Source organism: Trichosurus vulpecula, chromosome 1, assembly GCF_011100635.1.
Source record: "Trichosurus vulpecula isolate mTriVul1 chromosome 1, mTriVul1.pri, whole genome shotgun sequence".
Taxonomy (NCBI): domain Eukaryota; kingdom Metazoa; phylum Chordata; class Mammalia; order Diprotodontia; family Phalangeridae; genus Trichosurus; species Trichosurus vulpecula.
The window spans coordinates 345821913-345843477 of NC_050573.1; the positions used below are offsets into that span (position 1 = coordinate 345821913).

The 21565-nt window shown below is 36.0% G+C and overlaps 1 protein-coding gene across 1 annotated transcript in view; it reads left to right on the forward strand.

Moving 5' to 3' along the window:
* Positions 1 to 21565, forward strand: part of SEMA5A (semaphorin 5A) — a 464624-nt gene that overhangs the window by 319796 nt on the left and 123263 nt on the right. The window contains exon 11 of the mRNA XM_036757261.1: positions 9994 to 10111. Within this exon, the coding sequence (XP_036613156.1) occupies positions 9994 to 10111 (118 nt within the window). The remainder of the gene's footprint in view (positions 1 to 9993; positions 10112 to 21565) is intronic.

Here is a 21565-nt window from a genome sequence, read left to right on the forward strand (position 1 = left end):
GAAAGAAGGACTAAGGCAAGATCAATGATCACGCATGGCATAGTCTAGTCAAGAGTTGGTCGGGGCTTAAACTAGTGACTGTGCACGTGTTTGGAAGGAAAAAGATCCCAGTGATGTTATGGAGGCAAAATCAGCTGGGCTTGACAAATGCTGGGGTTCTTTCTTCAATTAGTTGGCAGTTAGGCTTACTAGTCTTCTTCAACATTGCAGGGCTCAGTCAAGGCTGGAATAGTAAAGAGAAGCCCTAGAGACTGGGGTCTCTTACTTACAAAAGTACATTTGGCTAACATATAGTGCTGAAGAGTTAGCAGAACACTTTAAATACAATATCTTAGTTCATCCTCAAAACATCTCTACCAAGAAAATGCTATTATTATTATCCTTATTTTATAGATGCAGAAACTAGGGCTATTAGAGGACTCAGGTCTTCTGATTTCAAGTCCATAAATCTGTTCATTTTTTTGCATGAACTATTATCTTTATTAATACATATAATACTACGTTTGTATAGAACTTTTAGGTTATTAACATTTCCTCACCACACCCCTATTAGATAGTGTATGTATTATTGCTCTGATTTTAAATACAAGGAAACTGAGATTCAGAGAAGGTATTTGTTAACTGTTGAACAGTTTCAGAGCTGGGTCTCAAATCCTTGCCTTCTGACCTTCTGATTCAAAACAAAAGGGTTCCATTTTGCCACAGTGCTTATTTGCTTATCTTTCATTTTTGGACAGTTCCAATTTTAGGGTGGATGCACTTTCTTCTATTAAGACTAGACCAACTGCCCTGTAACCTCTACCTATCCATTGATTCTGGTTTTAATCTCCAGTCACCTTTTTCTGCATGACAGTGCATTCTTACCGTTTTCAGTCTAAACATACTAACTCTTCCAAATCCTCCTTATGTACCATACAGCTCTGTTCCTCTCCCCCAGCCCCCTCCACTTTGGTAACCTCGTCTGGATGAGCTTCAGACATTAGTGTATAGTGTAAAATTATTGGCAGCCCAGAACTGAATATAATAATACAGATGTGGTCTGATCGTTAAAAAAAACAGTGACTGCCGCACTTACCATGTTCCCAGCTAGTGGTAGTGTTCTCTCACTGACCAGTCAATAAACACCTGGAGGGGCAGACATTTCAAGCTGGGTCCTGCTTGTTAGAACAACCTCATTAGCTATTTTGTAGATTATATCCTGGTGGGTGACTTGTGTTTATTGCTTTTTATCTAGCATTTTTTTTTCTGGAAGTAATAGAAGTAATCCAAATTATGGTTATTAGAAAAAAAAAAGCCTGAAATTTAAGAGGTTATTTTTTTCCTTTTCTTTTGGCAAACAAGTTTACCAATTTGAATTGTAAATCCAGGGGGGTTTTATTTTCCAGGAAACTGTAAAATATTGGAGTAGCAAAATATCCATGGCCCTCCTGCAGGTGAGAAACCTGGAGCCTTGAGGCCACTTGGGGCCTTCTAAGTCTTGGATGCAGCCTTTTGACTGAGTACAAGTTTTACAGAAGAATGCTTTTTATTAAGGGGATTTGTTCTGTGAAGTGTGGATTCAGTCAAAGGGCTACACCTGAGAACCTAGAGGGTCATATGTAACCTCAAGGCCACAGATTCCCTACCCCTGTGACTAGTCCAACCTCCTTAAATGAATGAGAAACCATTTATTTAATAGCTACTCTCTACCAAGCATTATGTTAAGCACTGGGGATGCCAATATGAAAAGTGGAGAATTTCTTCTCTCAAGGAACTCACACTCTAATTGAAGACAAAATACATAGAAAAATCTACTTGCATCATGGATGGAAAGACATGGAAGTCCTAAAGATTCCTCTGCAGTTCCTCCCTTGGCAGGGCTCAAGAGACTAAGATGCATTCGTGTGTTGGCCCTGAAATGCAAGGAATTTTTAGCAGACTACCCCAGTACCATTAAGACAGCAGTAGTAGAAATATGCGTCATAGTAGAATAAGGATTCTAGAATCCCTCTGACAAGTATAGGGATTTCAAGGACAGGAATCAGCAACTGGTCAGGAGAAAAAAGGGAAGGGTACCTTGGCAGGAAGATTGAGAGTGGGGTTTGAGCAGCCTGAAGTGGGAAGTGGTTTCACTTGATGTTACCTTCTTTAATTTTATAGCTGGATAAACTGAGGATCAGAAAGGTAAAATCACTTTCCTAATTGTGTATATAACATGTTTATGGCAGGATCACCAATGCTAATTTGCTTTCCTTCTGATAAATTGGAATCTGAGATAGCAACTGGGTTGATTTTGTGACATTTACCGTCTAAGCTCAGGGACTCATATATTAGGGATTTTGTATATTGGCCTAATTTTGTGACATTATTTATATCTCCTGAAAATTAAATATAAAAACTAGTATCCTGAGTTATATTTGAGTGTGTTTCAGGGCTCTATAGTGATGATTCCACATAATAGACCATACAAAACAAAAGTATTTTGGGACCCTAGGTTCATTTAAAACCCAAACTACATTTTAGTTTGTAAAATATCTACATTCTTTACCTTGGATCACTCTGTCTTCTATATAGGTAGGGTATCGAACTTAGGGAAATGGAGGGGCCATTGACTCCCAAGAGGTCATGTAGTCCAATCAGTAATTGAACAAGAATCCTTTCTAGAAGATTCTTATTAAGTATCCATCCTGACTCTCCTTGAAAATACAGCCTTCTAAGACAGCTCATTTGTACACAAATTGTTTAACAAGTCTTTCTTAGACACAGTCAAAAACTAACTCTCAGCAACTTGCACTCATTATTCTTACTTCTCTCCTTTGGGACCAAGCAAAAGGAATTGAAACCCTCTTTCAGATGCCAGCCTTTCAAACAGTGAACTTTACAATCTCTACTCCACCCCTTCCATCTCCCTCAAAAGAATAATACAAACAAACATTTTCTCTCTAAGCCAAACACTATCAGCTAATCAATCCCACAAGCCCCTGCTGATGTGCTCTCACACCCTTCTAGCATCCCATTTTTTTTCCCTTCTAGCAATTGTGTAGTCTCTTACTATCCCTCACAAGGTGTGGCTCCTACAAGTGTGGTTTGAGCGTGTCTGTTATATAGAAAAGGTGAGCTTATTCCTGTATGTCTGGTGTCTAGTACAGTGGCTTATATCTGTAAGAATAATAGCTAACTTTTAAATAGCCCTTTTAATGTGGTAGGCAATGCACTAAGGTCTTTACAATTATCTCATTTAATCTTCAAAACAAGTCTGTGAGATCAATATAATTATTATCCCCATTTTATAAATAAGGAAACTAAGACAAATTGAGATTGAGACTTGCCCTTACTAAGAGCTTAATAAGTGCTTTTTGTATTGAATATTTGTAAAATGTTCTTGTTAGTAGCCAGGAGTAGAATTGCCGTGAAACTGTGGCTTTATAAATAGAGCAGTCAGCATTTTCTGCGCTGTTGTTATACTTGTTTAAAAAATGCTCCATACATCTCATTTATTTTCTCATTTCTACATGATGGGGGGAACAATCCCACAACTGTACTATGACCAGCCACATAGCCACTTTGAATGATTATCCTGGGCATTCACCCTTATAATGCATGATAAGCCCTACTTTGCTCAAGAAGGATGAGGTCAATGTCACTCCAATAAGTCAAGATCATATCTGTAACAGTGCCTGGGAAGAGGGAATTTCCATCATGTGGATGAGAGCTCTGCAGTCCCAAACATGTTTAACTCTCCTGGCTCACCCTTGGGAAGTGCCATCCTGACAGTGGAGTTTTATCCTCTTACATATGCTTCCTACCAATGGAAAGTGGGAGGGGGAAAATAGCTGGTGGTTCCCATATTTACAGTTCTTTGAATTGATTAATCTCTTGCTCTATTCAAAGAGATAAAACAAACTACATGAAGCAAACAGGGTCTGTTCTAGATTTGTCAATATCATTTAAGTAACGCTAGCATTTCTAGTTCACAAATTTAGATAGATAATGCATTTATTAGATAAATGAGGTATTTATTGTTTATGATATGCCAAGCATCGCACTAAGTGCTGGGGATTGAAATACCACCAATCAAGAAAATAACTATTTCAAAGAGCTTACATTCTAAGGAGACTTGGGAAAGAGGACACAGAGGGAAAAACTGGAAAGGGGGCAGGATAGGGCTGAAAGGTTGGAATGGAGAACAAGGCTGTTGAGTGCAAGGAGATGGGAAAAGCCCAGAGAGTTGAGCTCTAGGAGTGAAGTCATGCTAATTTTTGTCCCCTAATTTCAATAATTAAAACTTCAAAATTATGGATTTTACCATAGAGAAATAAATGCATTTACAATAGTCCAATCAGGAACATCATACATTATATGAGGCACATGATACTTTACAGAATTATACAGTTGAAATTAGAGATGATTTATTCTACTTCTTAACCTAGATCAGTTCCCACTATAACCTTTCCAGTAAGTGATCATCTCTCTGTTTGAAGACCTCCAAGTAGGGGGTAACCCATAACAGTTCTATTTACTTTTATACAGTTCTAATGGATAGAAATTTTTATCCCCTAAAATCAAGTTTAATCATACCTCTGCAAATTTCAGCTCTTCCCTCTCCCACATGACAGTTTTTTTTTTTTAATTCACCCTCCCCTTCCCTAGTCTTTCCTTCTCCAGGATAAACATCCTAATTTCTGTCGAACTATCCTCATGTGACATGGACTCAAGGCCCTCCTCTTTGTATCTCCCTTCCTTCCCTCCCTCTCTTTCTACTTCCCTTCCTTTCTCCCTTATTCTTCTCTTCTTCCTTCCTTCTTTCTGTATTGTCTTTATTCTGGCACCAGGTGCCAAACAAATAATTTTTTTTTTCTATAAGCATTTGACTTACAGTGAAGATATTCCTAAAATGAAATTTAGATTAAGCAAACAAACAAAAAACAAATGTAAACACTTCAAGTGTCCCAATGTAACTTGAATATATCTGATTTTTTTTCTCTGAAAAGCTTAAATTCATTGTAATGTATAGGCTGGGTATAGTCAGTCAACCAGCATGCCTCCATATGGCACCTGTTCCATTTGGTTTTCCACAGCACATTTTCTGAATGATGTCTGTAATGGCATTGATATGTAGAAGGAGAATGCTGTATTTATTCTGAATCTACTTTAAATCAAATGACTCAGACCATTTCCTGTGTTTCTTGATTATAATTTAATGAAAGTACTGAAAGAGCCGACCAGCGGGGAAACATTCCATCCTGCTAACTTTCAAACTGCCAGCTTGTGTGGATCTTTCTGTGGGCTACTTAGTTATATACTTGCTTATTACATTATATTAAAAGGACTGAAAACACAGAAATTTTTATAATATCTGCTTTTCATTCATCAATTCATTCGCCGCAACAATTTTTGGTACACTTATTATATACGAGCATAGTTCTGTCCATGCCAAACCCCCTTGCTCAATAAATTTTCAGGGCTCTTTATTAATTCTCAGATTGAATATAAAGCTGCCTCTTTGTCATTTAAAGCTCCTCAAATCATCCCTCTCTTCATCTTTATCTTTTTGTTTCTCTGGCTTCCTTTAAGACTGCTCAAATCTCACCTAATTCAGGAGGCCTTTTTAGTCTTTGCCCCTTCCCTCAGAGCTGCTATGCTAGTTCCTTCCTTGGTTATATTTCATTTTCATCTACTCTCTAGATGTCGTGTATGTACTTAGTTATATACAAGATGTCTCCTACATTAAAAAGTGAGCTTTTTTGAGGACATGGAGTGTTTTTGCCCCTCTCTCTCTCTCTCTCTCTCTCTCTCTCTCTCCCTCTCTCCCCTTATCCATAGCACTTAGCACAGCTTTTAACAAAAGCTTGTTGACTGGCTGACTGATTAAAAGGCACTTTACTTTTAAAACAATTTCATAACAGTGACAGAGACCAGAGTATAACCTTATGAAAAAAACAAATCCTTAACCAGTCATTGTTTAACAAATGTGTGTTAAACATTGTTTAACAATTGTGTTAATATATTCAACACTTACAATTTCTGCTGTATAACATTCATGACAAAAACAAATGAAAATTACGCTAAAGTCAGCTCCTGAGCAGGCATTCCTTGGGATCAATGGAGATGAATTTGTACTCTAATATTCTTAGTATATCAATAGGTCTGTGATCTTATCAATGTGGATATTCCTACTAGGATTTCTGCTGATATTCCCCACCCAAAGCATGGATGGAGAATGAATCTGTAATTATTTTCAGATTTGCAGAAATAGTGTGAAAATCCAGATGAAAGTATGTATCTTTGTTTTGTCTGTTCATTTACTTCACTCAAATAATTTATTAGATTCACAAACAACAGAATTTTGTAATTTAAAAGATATAAACAAAATCCATAGACACATATCAGCAAAATTTCTACTTTAAAATTCAACCCACAGAGAATTTCCAACTAAAAACACCCTCTCTACTCAGATGTTTCCAATGTTCACCAGAATATCATATTAAATTAGAGAATCCTTGGGAATTCCCACTAAAAAGATATTTTAAATTTCTATGTAAATATGAAAATGGTACAAAGAGAAGTTATATCTATGAATCCCATGACAGGACTGTCAAGAAAGCCATAATTTTCCACATTTCATTGTAGAAATGTCCTGGCTTCCAAAAATAATATGATGGAAGATGGCAATAACCAGGTACTTTATCATAAATAATAAAATAGATTAAAATTACTTTACTACCACCGAAACACATTTTCATCACTTTAAGATACATACATGCATTCTATATAATATATAGATGGTATATACATATACAAACATATACTTTATATACACATACCTGGCAGAAAGAAAAATTCAATTTATTTTTCTTTAAATGGAAAGTTAAGAACATTCTGAAGAATAATTGGCATTATAGAAAGAAAGCAATGTTATTGCAGGCAATCATTCATTAAAAATACTATAAAATATTTCCATAGTTAACACTAAAATGCTGTTTCAGTGCTGTTGAAAGCCATTCAAACTGTAGGGGAATGTAGAGTAAGATATGGCAGAAAGTGAAATGAGTTTGAAGATTTTGTTTCCTATTTTTCTGGGGGAGTTTTATTCTTGCTACCAGCTATCTTATAATCAATGAATGAAAATTGATTCACATGACTCTTCATAGCTCTTTAAATATAGCCTTATTGTGTTTATCCCAACATTCATATGGAGGCTGACCATTTGAGAAAACTTATATGACAAGAATCCTGCTATATGGTGTAGGCAGGTCATTAAATCAATAATGTACAGATCCTTTACTCTGGAAGCAGCATCCTAAATTATTGTTGTTCAGTGTTTCAGTCATTGTCTGCCTTTTTGTGATCACATTTTGGGTTTTCTTGGCAAAGATACCGGAATAGTTTGCTAGTTCCTTCTCCAGCTCGTTTTACAGTTGAGGAAACTAAGACAAACAATTAAATGACTTGCCCAGGGTCACATAGCTAGTAAATATTTGATGTCAGATTTGATCTCAGGAAGATGAGTCTTCTTGACTTCAGGCCTATCCACCTAGCTGGCATATTATATCCTGCCAGATCTAATGTGATTTTCCTAGGGAGGTAAAACAGGGATAATGCAAAAATGTACCAGATCAAATCACATCTTTGGAGGAAGCATTGTACTCAGAAAAGAGTCCTGGCTTCAGAGTCAGAGGATCTGAGATCAAAATCTCACTTGTGATGCTTCTAACCCTGTACCTTGGGCAAATCACAATCTTCCTGGACCTCACCTATAAAATGAGGGGGTTGGGCTCAATATCCTCTAAGTTCTCTTCTTGATCTTGAGCTTCCTCATGGCATTCATGAAATTGAACACAAAATATTCTAATTCAGAGAGTCCAATACATGTCTACATAGTGGAATCTTGCCAGGTAAGCTCAAAGCCGGACTAGTCTAGTACTTTGTAAGCAGCACTATATGTCACACTGGAGAAGCTTTTGCAAATGCAAATAGAATGATGTTGTAATGAATTCCAGTTTTTATGTGGTAAAGGGACTGTATTTGCATTAGTAATGACTTGGGACCTAAACATTTAAAAATAAAAAGGAGTTGGTGGCAATTTTCTCTGTAGTAAAGTGATTAGTGAAAATAAATATTCTGAATCCTTTAGGGAAAGAAGGGGGATACTTGCACAGCAGTACCTTCCTCACCCTGTCTTCCTCTTAGTTCCTAGATATTTTTACATATTGTTTCATTTTCCTTTTGTGGCTTGAGTTTAGATTGTTTTTCCCCCTTAGGGGTTGTTTTTCTAAGGTACAAGAGTGGATAAATACTACTGAATGATAATTTCTAAGTAATGACATGATATGAGAATTGTAAATTGTGTTGATGATTGCTCCTCTCTCTCCTTCCCAACTAATAGTATTCAGTTATTTAAATGTAGGGCATAATGCTAACATGAAAAGGAACCAGAGAAAGCACTTCTATACAAGACCTTGTCTCTCTCACCAAATCAGCGTGCTATTTTTGTGGGCTATCTGCCATATACCAGGAGGGACTGGTTCTATATTGAACTCTACAATGTTATTTCACCTGATTGTGGGAGAGACCTATAGAGTCCCTGCTCACAAGACTGAATTACATAATAAAACAGTCTGACTGAACTGGGGAGTCTTTGGATGTATTGTCTATGAAGCAGTTTATTTGTATTTCTTGTTCTGTGAAAAACTCTAGCCTGGGTATGGGCGAGAGTCCAAAATTTAAAAATTCTTTCCTAGTGGTCATAGTTTGAAGGAAGGGAATACTGACTGCCTTGAACTACCACTTTGCCATTGCTTCTTTTTATATCTATCTTCACCTTGCTGTCCATCTCTTATTTTTCTTTCTCTCCTTTGGTAAATAGTATGAGGGACCTTCATGCAAAATATCCATTTCGTGTGTGAAATCTTTCATTTAGACAGAGATTAAATGAATTATTCACACATTATAATCAGCCTAATATGATTTTACAGTTTAGGGAAAACAATTTGTATATTTCAGAATACATATAATACATGAAAGGGGTTATTATACTGTACTTAAAATACATTTTAAGAATCTGTAAATTTATAAAAAAAAATTCACCTGTAGAAGTATTATATTCTAGAGCTGGAAGTAATCATCTATCCATGGGAGCATTCTATGGATGAGTAAACAAAGATACAACAAATTGAAATGACTCTCACCTGTTGAAAGTAGTCACTATTTCAATAAAAGGAAATATGTTACACACATATATGTATGTGTATATATATATATATTATATATATATACACATAAGTTGTGATTATGCTGTATCTCATAAATATCCTCCAATTACCTGTAATTCAAAAAAGGTAGGCTTATTTCCTGCAAACTGCAAAATACTGACTGTAGCTGTGATAACATATGCGAGCTGAAACATCCACATTATTTGGTGGTATGGTAGAAGTAGCATTGAACTTGGACTCACATAAGTACTGCCTGAAGTACTGTTAGTGTGACCTTGGCCACATGCTTATTTTGTGTTGCTAGCTTCTAAGTCAATTATGTTATTAATATCCTTGATTTATTGGCAATATAGCATGATTTATTTTCAATTAAATTGGATTCGACTCTTTAGCCTTCAGCAGCCTCATCTATGAAATCAGAAAAGAAGTACTTCGTTGTCTGTCTCACAAAGTTTTTGTGAAGAACTTGCCTCATAAAATATACAAATATATAAAATGTGAATTTTTATGATTTATTCAGTCTCCCACATCTTTCCCTACATAGTGGTAGATGTCACATGTTCGTAAATGCAATGGCTGCTTGATTTTTTCATCTAGTAATTAGTTGTCCTTCCAGCCTTCATCTCTAATATGCAAAATAAATGTTCAACTGATTATTTTTGCAACACTTTTGTGTTTAAATAACCCTTTATTGTTCCTGTTCCTCTTCCTGCTCATGACAAGTAGGCCCAAAAATGTAGTTAGTATTTCATGGAACAGGCCAAACTGTCCTTTTGTTGACCTTTGGGGCTTGTATTTGCAGTGCTTGTATTGGAGCTCAGGATCCTTACTGTGGCTGGGATGTGGTGATGAAGAAATGCACAACCTTGGAAGAGAGCTTGAGCATGAGCCAGTGGGAGCAGAGTATCTCAACATGTCCAGTAAGTACCAGGACAGTCACTGGCACCTTCAGAACTCCTTAAATGTGTGCAGATCTCACTGTTTCCTAAGCTCAAATAACCATTGTACCCAAACTTATTTGTCTTACCCTTCCTTGAAAATCTGAATTCTACTAAATCAATTTATGGATTCCTTATCTTACTGCCCACTTCATGCTCTGTGAACAGTGTTGCTCACATGCTTTTGTTAGCTTGTCTTCATCTAGAGATATGCCTTAAAAGAAAACCAGGCAGCTCTGGTTTGGTAACTGCTATGATGTTGGCTTTTGAGGGGTTGGGGTGGAGCAGGTCACTCTGCCAAACACTGGTTAAAAATAGAAAAATGTGACAGTTCCTGTTCTCAAGGTGTTTTGAGATGGAAAGGCTCCATTACCCTTAGGATACAACAGCGAATGGAATGATGAAGTATTATTTTTGTTTTTTCTATTGATAATTATATCCATATTGAACCATTTGACTCTGCCAAGGACTTTGGTGGTGAGTGAATCTTCAGTAGCAGCAACTGCTGATAAGGCAGAGCCAGTAGCACTGTCATGTCATACCTTGCTGGATATGTTCAAGACCAGTGGTTTGGAATGGGAGAGGGATATTGGTGCTTTTACTCCAGGAGATCTCTTGGGCTTTCCTGATAGATGGTGGCAATTTTCTACAATTGATTGGTGGTGACAAAGAAAGTGAGCCCCTTGTCTCATTTTCCCATGGGTTCAATTATGGTTCTTATCTCCAAAGTTCCCTGTAGACTCCTTTAGTAATCCATACTATTAAAAAATGGAACAACATTATATTCATAAAGTTCTCTTGGGAGCTATAGTTTTAAGCTTAGAATTAAGTTAAGTGTAAAAATAGAAGATAAAAAGGGTTAACTTGTGTTATTGATAATGATTCTTCCCAGAATCAAAAATATGGTTATCTATGAGTTGTTTAATCTATCCATTCTTTATTTATATTGTTTCTACCTATAATATCCCATAGATATGAGAGACTAAAAAAACCCACAAAGTTGAAGTTTATTAAAATTGTGATGATAAATGGGAGGAGGTAGAAATTCATTTACTTTGGAAGGAGTAGAGAAATGAAGCTCTCTTGAGAGGGGTGACATCTGTATTGGATCTTATGGGAAGGAAGTAATTTCAAAAGTTGGAAATGGGAACCTATTCCAAACATAGGTCAGGTTATGAGCCGAAGAATGAGGATCCCAGAGGGAGAGAAAAGAGTGAATAGACGAGAATAATCTAATTGGCCTAGAATGTAAAATCCATGAGTCACAACATGTCAGAGTTAGAAGTAACCTTAGAACACATCAAATCCAACCCATAACTAAATAATAATCCCTTTTACAATCTCCCCACCAAGGGTCACACAAGCCTTTGCTTTTAAAATCTCTAGTAAGTGGGAACCAACTGCCCCTCAAGACATCCTATTCTATTTTTGGAAATCTCTAATTGTTAGAAAGTCTTTCTTTACATCAAGCCAAAATCTATTTCTACCTTCTGGTCCCAGTACTGAAGAAGGCAGGTTGGATCCAAGTTGTGAAAGGCCTTGAATCCCAGAACTAGAACTTTTACTTTATCTGAAGTTATTTCTGAAGTTTTTCATGTAAAATGGTGACATAACAGTCGGAAGATTATTCAGCCAGCAATTAGAGAATGGATTAGAAAATGACACTTATTAGAGTCAGAAATTCTAGTTTGGAAGCTATTACATCAGCCTAGACAAGAAGTGATAAAAGCCTGAACTAGCATCGAGTAAGGGGCATGGAACAGAGATGTGAGTTATATGGCTAAGGTAGAAATAACATTCTAACAATTAATTAGCCATGTGGGATGGGAGAGAGGGAATTGTTAAAGATATCTTTAAGGTTATGGTCCTGAGAGTGAGAGTGAGAGTGTAGTGCTAACATTGCCAGAAATAAGAGAAGTTTGCAGATTGAAGAGAAAAGGTGATGTTTTCGGTTTTAGACATACAGAGTTTAAAATTCCAGCTGAAAATGTAGGTAGAGGTAGGTAGAAATAGGAACTGTGGAACTGAAGCTCTGAGAAGAGTTTGGGTAAGAAGATAAAACAATTTACTTATTATGTAGATACCAGTGATAATGGAAGTCATGGAGATAGATGTTATCACTTAAGGTGATAGGACAGAAGAGAAAGGTGCCTATAGGAGAACCCCAAAGAACATTCCCATTTAAATCATCTGAAGAGGAACAGTTAGTTAAAGAGACAGAGAAGGGACAATCCAAGAGCTAGAAAGAAACGTGTTGTAATTCCACTCAGTGTAATGGAAGCCAAGGGACAATAAAGGTGCTATGTCACAGGCCACAAAAGTAATCAAGAAATATGAGTATATAGAAAAGCAAATAGGTTTGGTAATGAGGAGGAAATTAGAGGGGAGAGATCATTTAATAAGGTGGTGCTAGAAACCAGTTAAGAAGGGGTTGGTTACAACATAGACAAATTGGATAAGTGCTATAGTGGGGAACTGGGGGAAGGGTAGAAAAGAATGGCTTGAAATGGCCATTGTTGGGGATGAGGGTGAGTCAGTGAGAGATAAACATTCAGCAGTTCAATAGACTTTGGAGTGTATGAATTTGTAGTAGACCAGATTCATTATTTCCTCCAGCAATATTCAAAGCTGAACAATAAGAACAAAGGTGGTTAATAGTATCCAATTTACAACATGTGTTTCCAGCCATCTTATTAACCATCCTAATCTGAGAGCTAATGGGATTTGAGTTTATTCACAAAATAAGGATCAGTTTGTTTTTGCTTTTTGAGATTACACTATATGAACCTTTGTGAACTTTGAATTAACTGATAAAATCCTCTTTGTTGCTTCAGATGAATCCCCCGATAACAGAAGCACAAAAGAGAACATTAGATATGCATAGGATGCTAGAGAGGGATGGTCAGACTCCTTAATTTAACAGATGAATCAGCTGAATCCCAGAGAGGCTAAGCAGTTTGCTTGAGTTCTCAGAGCCAGTGAATAACAGAGCTGAGTCTAGGATCCTGGTGTCCTGACTCCTAAATCATGGTTCTTTCCACTATATGATACTTCCTACTTAACATTAATTGTAAGTATGATTCCCCCTCCCAAAACGACCTGTCTCCTGTCTAGGACTCATATCAGCCACCCTATTTCTCCTCTTAAAAAAACTCTTCAGAGTACAGGAGAATTATCAGAATTTACCCTATCAAAATATAAAGGTCAAATGTAGCTTACTCAGTCTGTCTCCTCTTCCCCTCACTACCCCTCACAAGCCCCATCCACTTCAGTTCCTACCAGATTGTTTATGCCAAGAAAAGTTATGGATTTTCCCTTTAACAAAGACGACAATGTTATTTACATACAGTATTCTAGATGTGTTAAATGCAGACAGACTAACGTGTTTTTTTTCCTTTTTTATTAATGGCAATTTAGGAAAATAAATTTGATGAGATGGGAAGAATTTAAATTTTAATGTAAAATGTGTGACTTAGTCACAACAAGGTGGACTTTGCTATGTGGCACATAGATCAGATTTGTTACTTGATAAATAACATCATTAGATGGAAATGCCCATATGTGTAATGTATGTCACTTGTTTCTTTATATTCCCACTAGAAATGCATGTTAGCAGTGGCTGGATAGTAGCTAGCTACCAAGTTGGTTCCTATTAGGGAGAGGCTACTTTTTACGCTGCCTCCAGACATATCAAAGGACAGTGGGAGGCATCAATGTCTTAGGGAGCTGTTTCTTCGGTTTTCACTGATTGAAAAAAAAAACAGCATAGTGTGCTGTCCTTTGCATATTAAAATGATACTACTGATTCAACTGTCTGTAGAACATGCAAAACTTAAGTTACTTTTCCAGTGGAGGTGATGGATTTGTGCTAATCCATCGGTACCTTCTCATTCAATTTAATTGAACATATATCATGCTATGCTTCTGATAAGTCAGGAATATGGATATTGTACTTGACTTAGAAGCAAGCAATGCAAAATAAATTATGCAAATCACCAACCTTGAGCAAAACACAATGAAGGAAAGCACATATCTTTCTGGTTTCTGTAGACTAACCTACAGTGAATGGAACACACTGGATTACTTTGCAACCTGCTATCTTTTAATTATACCTTTTAAAAATCCTTCCTGACACAAAGAGATGAGGCAGCTGAGGGATGTTACTATGAATGCTGAAAGGTGAAGACTAGCTACTGATGTAAAAAAAAAAAGACAACTTCTAAAACATATCTGACATCTATGTATATTATTTTTTCTCATTTTTCTTGAGAAAGTGGGAAAAATTTCAATTAGTGAAACCATTTCTCAAGATAAATGAAATGAAACTTTATAAACAATACATTAGCTGGGGAATTGTATAGCCTGACAAGGACTTCTGATATGCCAGGTGTGGAGGTAGAGTCAGTGTGGTACAGTGGGGAAAAGCACAGGATCTGTCAGAAGACCTGGCTTTAAATCCTGACTCTGTCTAGCTACCCTCATGACATTGGGCAAGTTACCTCATTTCCCTGAGCCTTAGTTTCCTCATCTGTAAGATGAAGGGGTCAGGTTAAATAACTTCTAAGGTCTCTTCTACTTATAAATCAGTGATTCTGTGTGAGCAACTAGAAATACTGCTAGTGATTTGGAACTATGCCTGAAAATGCTATAAAACTGAATCTACCCTTTGGCCTATATCTCAAAGAAATAGTCAAAGGACTGTATATCTCAAAGAAATATATCAAAGAGAAAAAAGACCCATTTGTACAAAAATATTTATAGCAGTTCTTTTTTTATGATTGCAAAGAAATGGAAACAGGGGAGGCCCATCAACAGGGAAATTACTAAATGTTAGCCATGTTCTCTCTCCCCAGTAGGAAATAATTTGATGTCTAGCTACTCTCCAGCCACCACTGATATAGCATATCTAATGGGAGTATAAAGAAACAAGTGATATGCATTATGTGTGTGTTAGATGGACATTTTCATCTATATAAATGTTGTGTTGTGCTATTTGAATGTAATTGAATTCTATTGTGCTGTAAAAAATAATAAAATAAACGGTTTCAGAAAAACTTGGAAATAATACTAGCTAATAACTAACATATATATCATTTACTATGTGCCAAGCACTGTGCTATGTACTTTAAAAATTACTATATCATTCAATCCTCATAACAACTCTGGAAGATATGTACTATTATTATCCCCATTGCAGAGGACAAAGCTGAGGCATACAAAGGTTAAGTGACTTGCCCAGGGTTGTTAAGAATCTGAGATAAATTTAAACTCAGGTCTCCCTGAATCCAGCCTCTGCACTCTATCTACTGTGTCACTTAGCTTCTGGGAAGACTTGTATGAAAGATGAAGAATGAAGTGAGGAGAACTAGGAGAAAACTATCTACAGTGACAGCAATATTGTGAAGAAAATCAACTTAAAAGATTTAGTAACTCTGATGAACACAATGACCAACCACAATTCCCAGGACTCATGATGAAATGTGTTTTTGACCTCTAGAGAGAGAAATGATAGACTCAGGGTATAGACTGAAAAATATTTTCTTCTATTTTTTTCTTCTTTTTTTTTTGCATGTGGGAACATGGTTAATATGGAAATTAGTTTTGTATGACTATAAATGTTTGTAATGTGTTCTATTTTTTTTCTTGCCTTCTCAATGGGAGGAGGAAAAAGAGGGGAGGGAGATAATTTGGAATAGAAAATAAAATTAAATTTTAAAAAGAAGTACATAAAAAAGAAACATGTGCTAATGACTTTAAATTTAAGATGGTTTATCAGTAAAATATCAGTATTTATGGATTCTTATGGTCCAGGTTACAGGATGATCTCTCACTTAGATATTGAATAGTATTCTTTTTTACTTTAAAATTCAAATTGAGAATATTATGGTCCTTTTAAAGCACTTTAAGCAGCTTGTACCTGATCTAAATTGCTATACCCCTAGTGCTACACACAAGATGTACACACTGCCGTAAGCTTTAATGTTGCTTAGTAAGGGTATTTGTGTGTGTGCGTGTGTGTTATGAATGGTCTAATGTACCATATCATAGAGAGATTCATTTTACACAAATGGATAATGGAATAACAACAAAAAAGTAGTTTGTATTTTCAGGACAGTCTGATTTAGGTATACAATAATTAGATACTTCTTGGAACTATATCAAATTAGAACCATAAGTTTTGAGAGCTAGAAATAATCTTGAGCATGATCCAGTCCTCTACTTTTACAAATGAAACTGAAGACCAAATTGTTACAACAATGCTACTTGCCACTAGTGTGGCTGCATAAGGCCAACAGCACCAGCACACAGGAGGGCTGCTAGCATAGGTTCTTTGATCTGATTTTCTAAGTAAAGCAACTTTAAGGGGTTAACAATCTCAGTTTAATTAAACATGTATATATATATATCATTCACTTAGTTCAGGGGGAAAAGCCAGCACCATGAACTTCAGAGAAAACATGAACAGAAATTACAAGCATACATTATATAAACAGAGCAAATAATACAAACCAGTCTATCCACAGCAATATATACATAGTTACCAGAGAAGGACCAACATCTGGGTTTTTCAAAGCCAGGAGGCTCTTAACAATGGCTACCCAGAGTCTCATCTGGTCAAATCACACAATCTTCCAATGAGTGAGGGCCCTAAAACAAAACACCAACCTCAGATCTTACACACCCTTCTCAAGGTCAGAGGGTGTCACAGCCATGTGACTCAAACCTACCGGAACTAGGCTTTCTCATTTCTTAAGCAGATCAAAGACTCTTGATTCAATTAAAGAAACAAAAGACAACACAAGTCCACTTTGCTTCCCATTACACTTGAAAGGCAAGACTAATCAAAAGCACTTGATTACCTTAGCATTCTAAAAGAGAAAACAAAAAGGTCCCACCCTAATTACTATAACAGATATGTAAGGGGACTTGACTAAAATCTCACAACAGGTTAGAATATTATGTGACACCAAGATGTTTTCACCTTCGGTGAATGATAGCATATATGGAAACAACAGGACATGAACTATATTTTAATATTATATTAGAAACAATGGGGAGGTATAATTTCTTTTTCAGAAAGTCACAGCTAACCTTGTATTTATTTATTCAACCAACAAACATTCATAAAAGGCCTGCTGTGTGCTGGCAAAGTTGATACAGAAACAAAAATGAAAGAGTTCTTGCCCTCAAAAAGATTCCATTCTATTGGAAGAACCAATTTGTATGCCTCAAAGTAAATGCAACATGTGCACAAAATCAATACAAGGTTATTTGGGCATATGGTGGCAGCTGAGGGGGATCAGAAAAGATGCCTTGTAAGAGATGGTACTTTAGTTGATCTTTGAAAAAAAACTAGAGATTCCAAGAGGTAGAAATGTTTATTCTACAAAGTAAAATAAAGCTCTATGTCATATACCTATTGAGTTAGAACTGTCAGCAAAAGACACATAAATGATATTTAAAATGAACAAATACCTCCTTGACTTTAGAGCATCCATCCAAGTTAGAACATATTACACTTCTTTTGTGCTGTATCTGAAGAAGGGTAGCACTGTAATAAGCAATTCAGCTTCTATTGATGAATTTCTCTAGTTTTGAAAATACGCCTTCATACCTATAACCTATCCTGGATGTAAACAAAGTGACAGTGCTGCATTGGATTGTCTGGATTAGGTTTTCTGGAAGATTAAGTTTTCAAAACCAAGATTGCATTAGTGATAGATTTCAAAAATCTTTTATTCCCTCAAAATAATAATAATGCTCAAGCATTAATTGCTCCTGAGCAAAGATTAACAATAATAATGTTCTCTCTTGACCCAAATCCAAAGGCATACCAGAAAGACCTTATAATAAAGCATTTTCATTCATAACTTTACAAAGTTAGAAAGACTATAGTCAATTCTGCTCAATTCTTTTAATTGCATTACTACCTAAAGATAATTTTAAAAATAAAATTGAGCTTCAAAACACTTGTCACCACACACGTACACACACATTAAATGCTCCAATCCCTAAGTAGAACCTAATCCCAGCTATTCAGATTCAAAAACAATAGCATTAAAAAAAAGAATGAGATATATAGGAACTTGTACACAAGTGTATTTAAAAAGCACCCATCTAGAAGTATGTTCTTATACTCTAAGATCTTTTATATTAACCTAAAATGAAGATAACCCTAAAAAATTAGGGTAGGATTTAAAACAATGTCTCTATACAAAACAGATGTATGCAAACATCCACATATATGTGACAGAAAAACAAACATAGATAAATAAACAGACATATTGAGAGACAGACCCATAAGCATTTAAACTATTAGGCAATACTGTAAGAATCTAAGTTATAGGGAATTCACTTATCAGTACCATTAGAGTTTCCATACTGGGGAGTTCCTTACACTGAAAAAAGCACAAATCTACTCCCCCACCCCAATAAATATGCCGTTAGGATACAAACTTTTTTTTATTGATATATTTGAAATCTATTTCTTTCCTTCTTTTATAGCTTATTATGTTATTACCAATCGCCAGTTTTCATTTTTTTACACTTTAGACCTCTTCATTAGAAATGATTTACTTGGCCTGTAAAAGTCAAAGAGCCACTTCAGAGACAGGGTTACGAGGGAAACAACTGTACACAAAAAAGGTATTGTGTAAAATGAATATGGATACAGAACTCTTGCAGAACTTATCACTTCTCAGAGCCAAGTGCTCATGGGAACCAGCAAGGAGGATTTTTCAGAAACCTCTAGAACTTTTGTTGGGGCTTTTGGACTCACTACCATTTGGAACAGCCTTTTACAAAATGTGGAACTTGGTCTGTCTATCCAGTAAGACTGAAACTGTTTACAATAGATTAAACCTTTTGTCCAGATCACCCTTAAATTCCCTACCAACAGGATATCATGTGGCTAAGTGACTTCTTCTCTACTTTGAATCATGATTCACCCCTATAAATATTAGAACCTTGGAGTTCTATAATCACCTTTAGCAAAGCTGAAAAAAATGCTATCTTTTTTACTTTTCACTGTTTTCTCTAATTCAATTTCAGGGCAAGGCATCTGCCATGAAATTTTTAATATTTTCATTATAAATTATATATTTCTATATAATATTCAGCTATTTTCACCATGTAATTCAAATTACCTAGGGGAACATTGAGAATAATAGTATCTAATGACCCACTTTATTTTTGTTGTCTGAAAAAAGGAACAGGGGCTCTGATAATCACAAGCATTACAGTATAAACTGTTTCTGAGAAAATGATATCAGAACACCCCAGATACCATTGGAGTACATTTGTAGTCATTCTTACTAAAATAAATTCTAAGAATGTTCTTTTTGACCAATGAAAAATGCATTTCCCCAACATGTGATACAAACTGTAGCGCTACAATTGGGTTAACACTTCCTTTCTGTGGGAGATATGTTTTTGCTTGTAGCAAGAAAATGTAAAAATATCACCAAAATAAGCAGGAACAAATTAGTCAGGAAAGTTGGTATGAATGTGGCTAATTAAGAACTGAATTTTGTGGTACATTTGCCAGCCCCAAAAGCAGAACCTGGCATTCATGTTTTCCAAATCAAATATAGAAACTGTCTTCTATTTTTTTTTCAGCTATAGTTCTCAAAGTTTATAGGGCCCCTGTAAATTCAGATTAGTTTAAAGACAACATCTATGGACCCTTCCCAGGCCATCTTAAAATAAAAGGCAGTAGATAATGCCAGTTATTTTATGGAGCCCTCACAAGTCAATGAAAAAACAGAACCCCATATTAAGCAAAAGGGAATAGAAATTGTTCTGCTTGTGATAATATGGTTAGATGAAGTACTTTGCATTTTCCGAGTTAAATACCCATGATGTTTAACTCTGTCATTCATGTAGCATTCATGAGAAAACAATGACCCATAAAGGAGATAATATAGGCAATTATAACCCTGGTGGCTAGTGGTTGAAGAGAATGGAAGTTCTTTATTTTTATCCTTACATGCTTCCCACTTACCCAACTGCTGGCACATAGAAGGTACTTCATAAGTGTTTGTTGAATATAATTGAATGGAATTGGTCTACTTCCTATTTACCAAGTTTCACTTATAAGTCTCTCTTCCTCCAAGGTATCTTGATCTCCTGAAACTTAACTGTGCCTTAGGGACCAGGGAAGGAGGGGGAGGGAAGATTTCTTGATGTGTCCATAAGTCATAATAACACTATTCCAAGTTAAATAAACTAAACTGACCGCAATCATATTCAGAATGGGGATTGTGTTCTTCTACCTTAATCAAACACCATCCTAGCTTCCCTCAAAAGGTTTAGCTTCCACATTCACTAATCTCATGTGCAGGTTTTATCTTTGGACAGATAGGCATTCTTTACTTCTCAGCAAGGTTTCAAGCATCCTTAAAATCTTTTTAGCTTCTTTCAGCGATATTCCTCTAGGCTTAAAAAATGCCAATAGGAGTTAAAACATGATTTCCTGCCAAGACCTGTTTTGAGTTTTAAGATTTCTAATTGCCCCTGGAGTAAAAGACTTGACCCTCTTGTATCTAGGCCCTCAAGTTTTTATGCCATTGTACAAGTTCTGCATTCATTTCTCTGGTGGCATTCTTCAATTCTGGTGTCAAATGCCCCTTTTCTGCATACAAGACAAGCAGCCTTCTTTTCTACAGAACACCTGGTCCCTGATTCCAAATGGCATTTAGTCAATCTTTCACTAAAATGTGTGGATATAAATCCTTGGTTTTGACATCTAACAATTATTCCAATAGGCAGCTGTTGCTTCAGCATTGTTTTACCCTTTACTGTCACATTCATTGGCAATTTCATAACATCTGCTCCCATTGCCAACATTACTATAACATCCATTTTTCTATTCCCCAATGTTTTTATGATGACAGATTTTGTGCCTTTTTCATGACTACTGTAATTGGATGGTATGTCAAAATAAACTTGTATTTTATCTACATTAACCCATTTGACTAAGTAGATAATCATAATAATCTTGCCATAATCCCATCATGTACAATGAGTTTTCCAATGTAGTCAAATATATGTAGACAAAATATTTCACCATAGGAAAAAGACATTATAAGCATATAACACACTGACCATTGCAGACCTTGAATTTTTTTCAATATACATTAGTCATAGGGTATTAGGAATCATCTAGGTTAGGTGTTTCTTTTTTTCATAGATGCTTTTGGCAGGCTGGGGCAGTTAGGTCATGCAGCAGATAGGGCACAGGACCTGAATTCAGGCCTGACTTCAAATCCAGCCTCAGACACTTACTAGCTGTGTGACCCTAGGCAAGTCACTTAACCCCTTTTGCCTCAGTTTTCTTATCTGTAAAATGGACTAGAGAAGGAAATGGCAGACCACTCTAGGATCTCTGCCGAAGAAAAAAAACAAACAAGGCAACCAACTGGGGCCAAGAAGAGT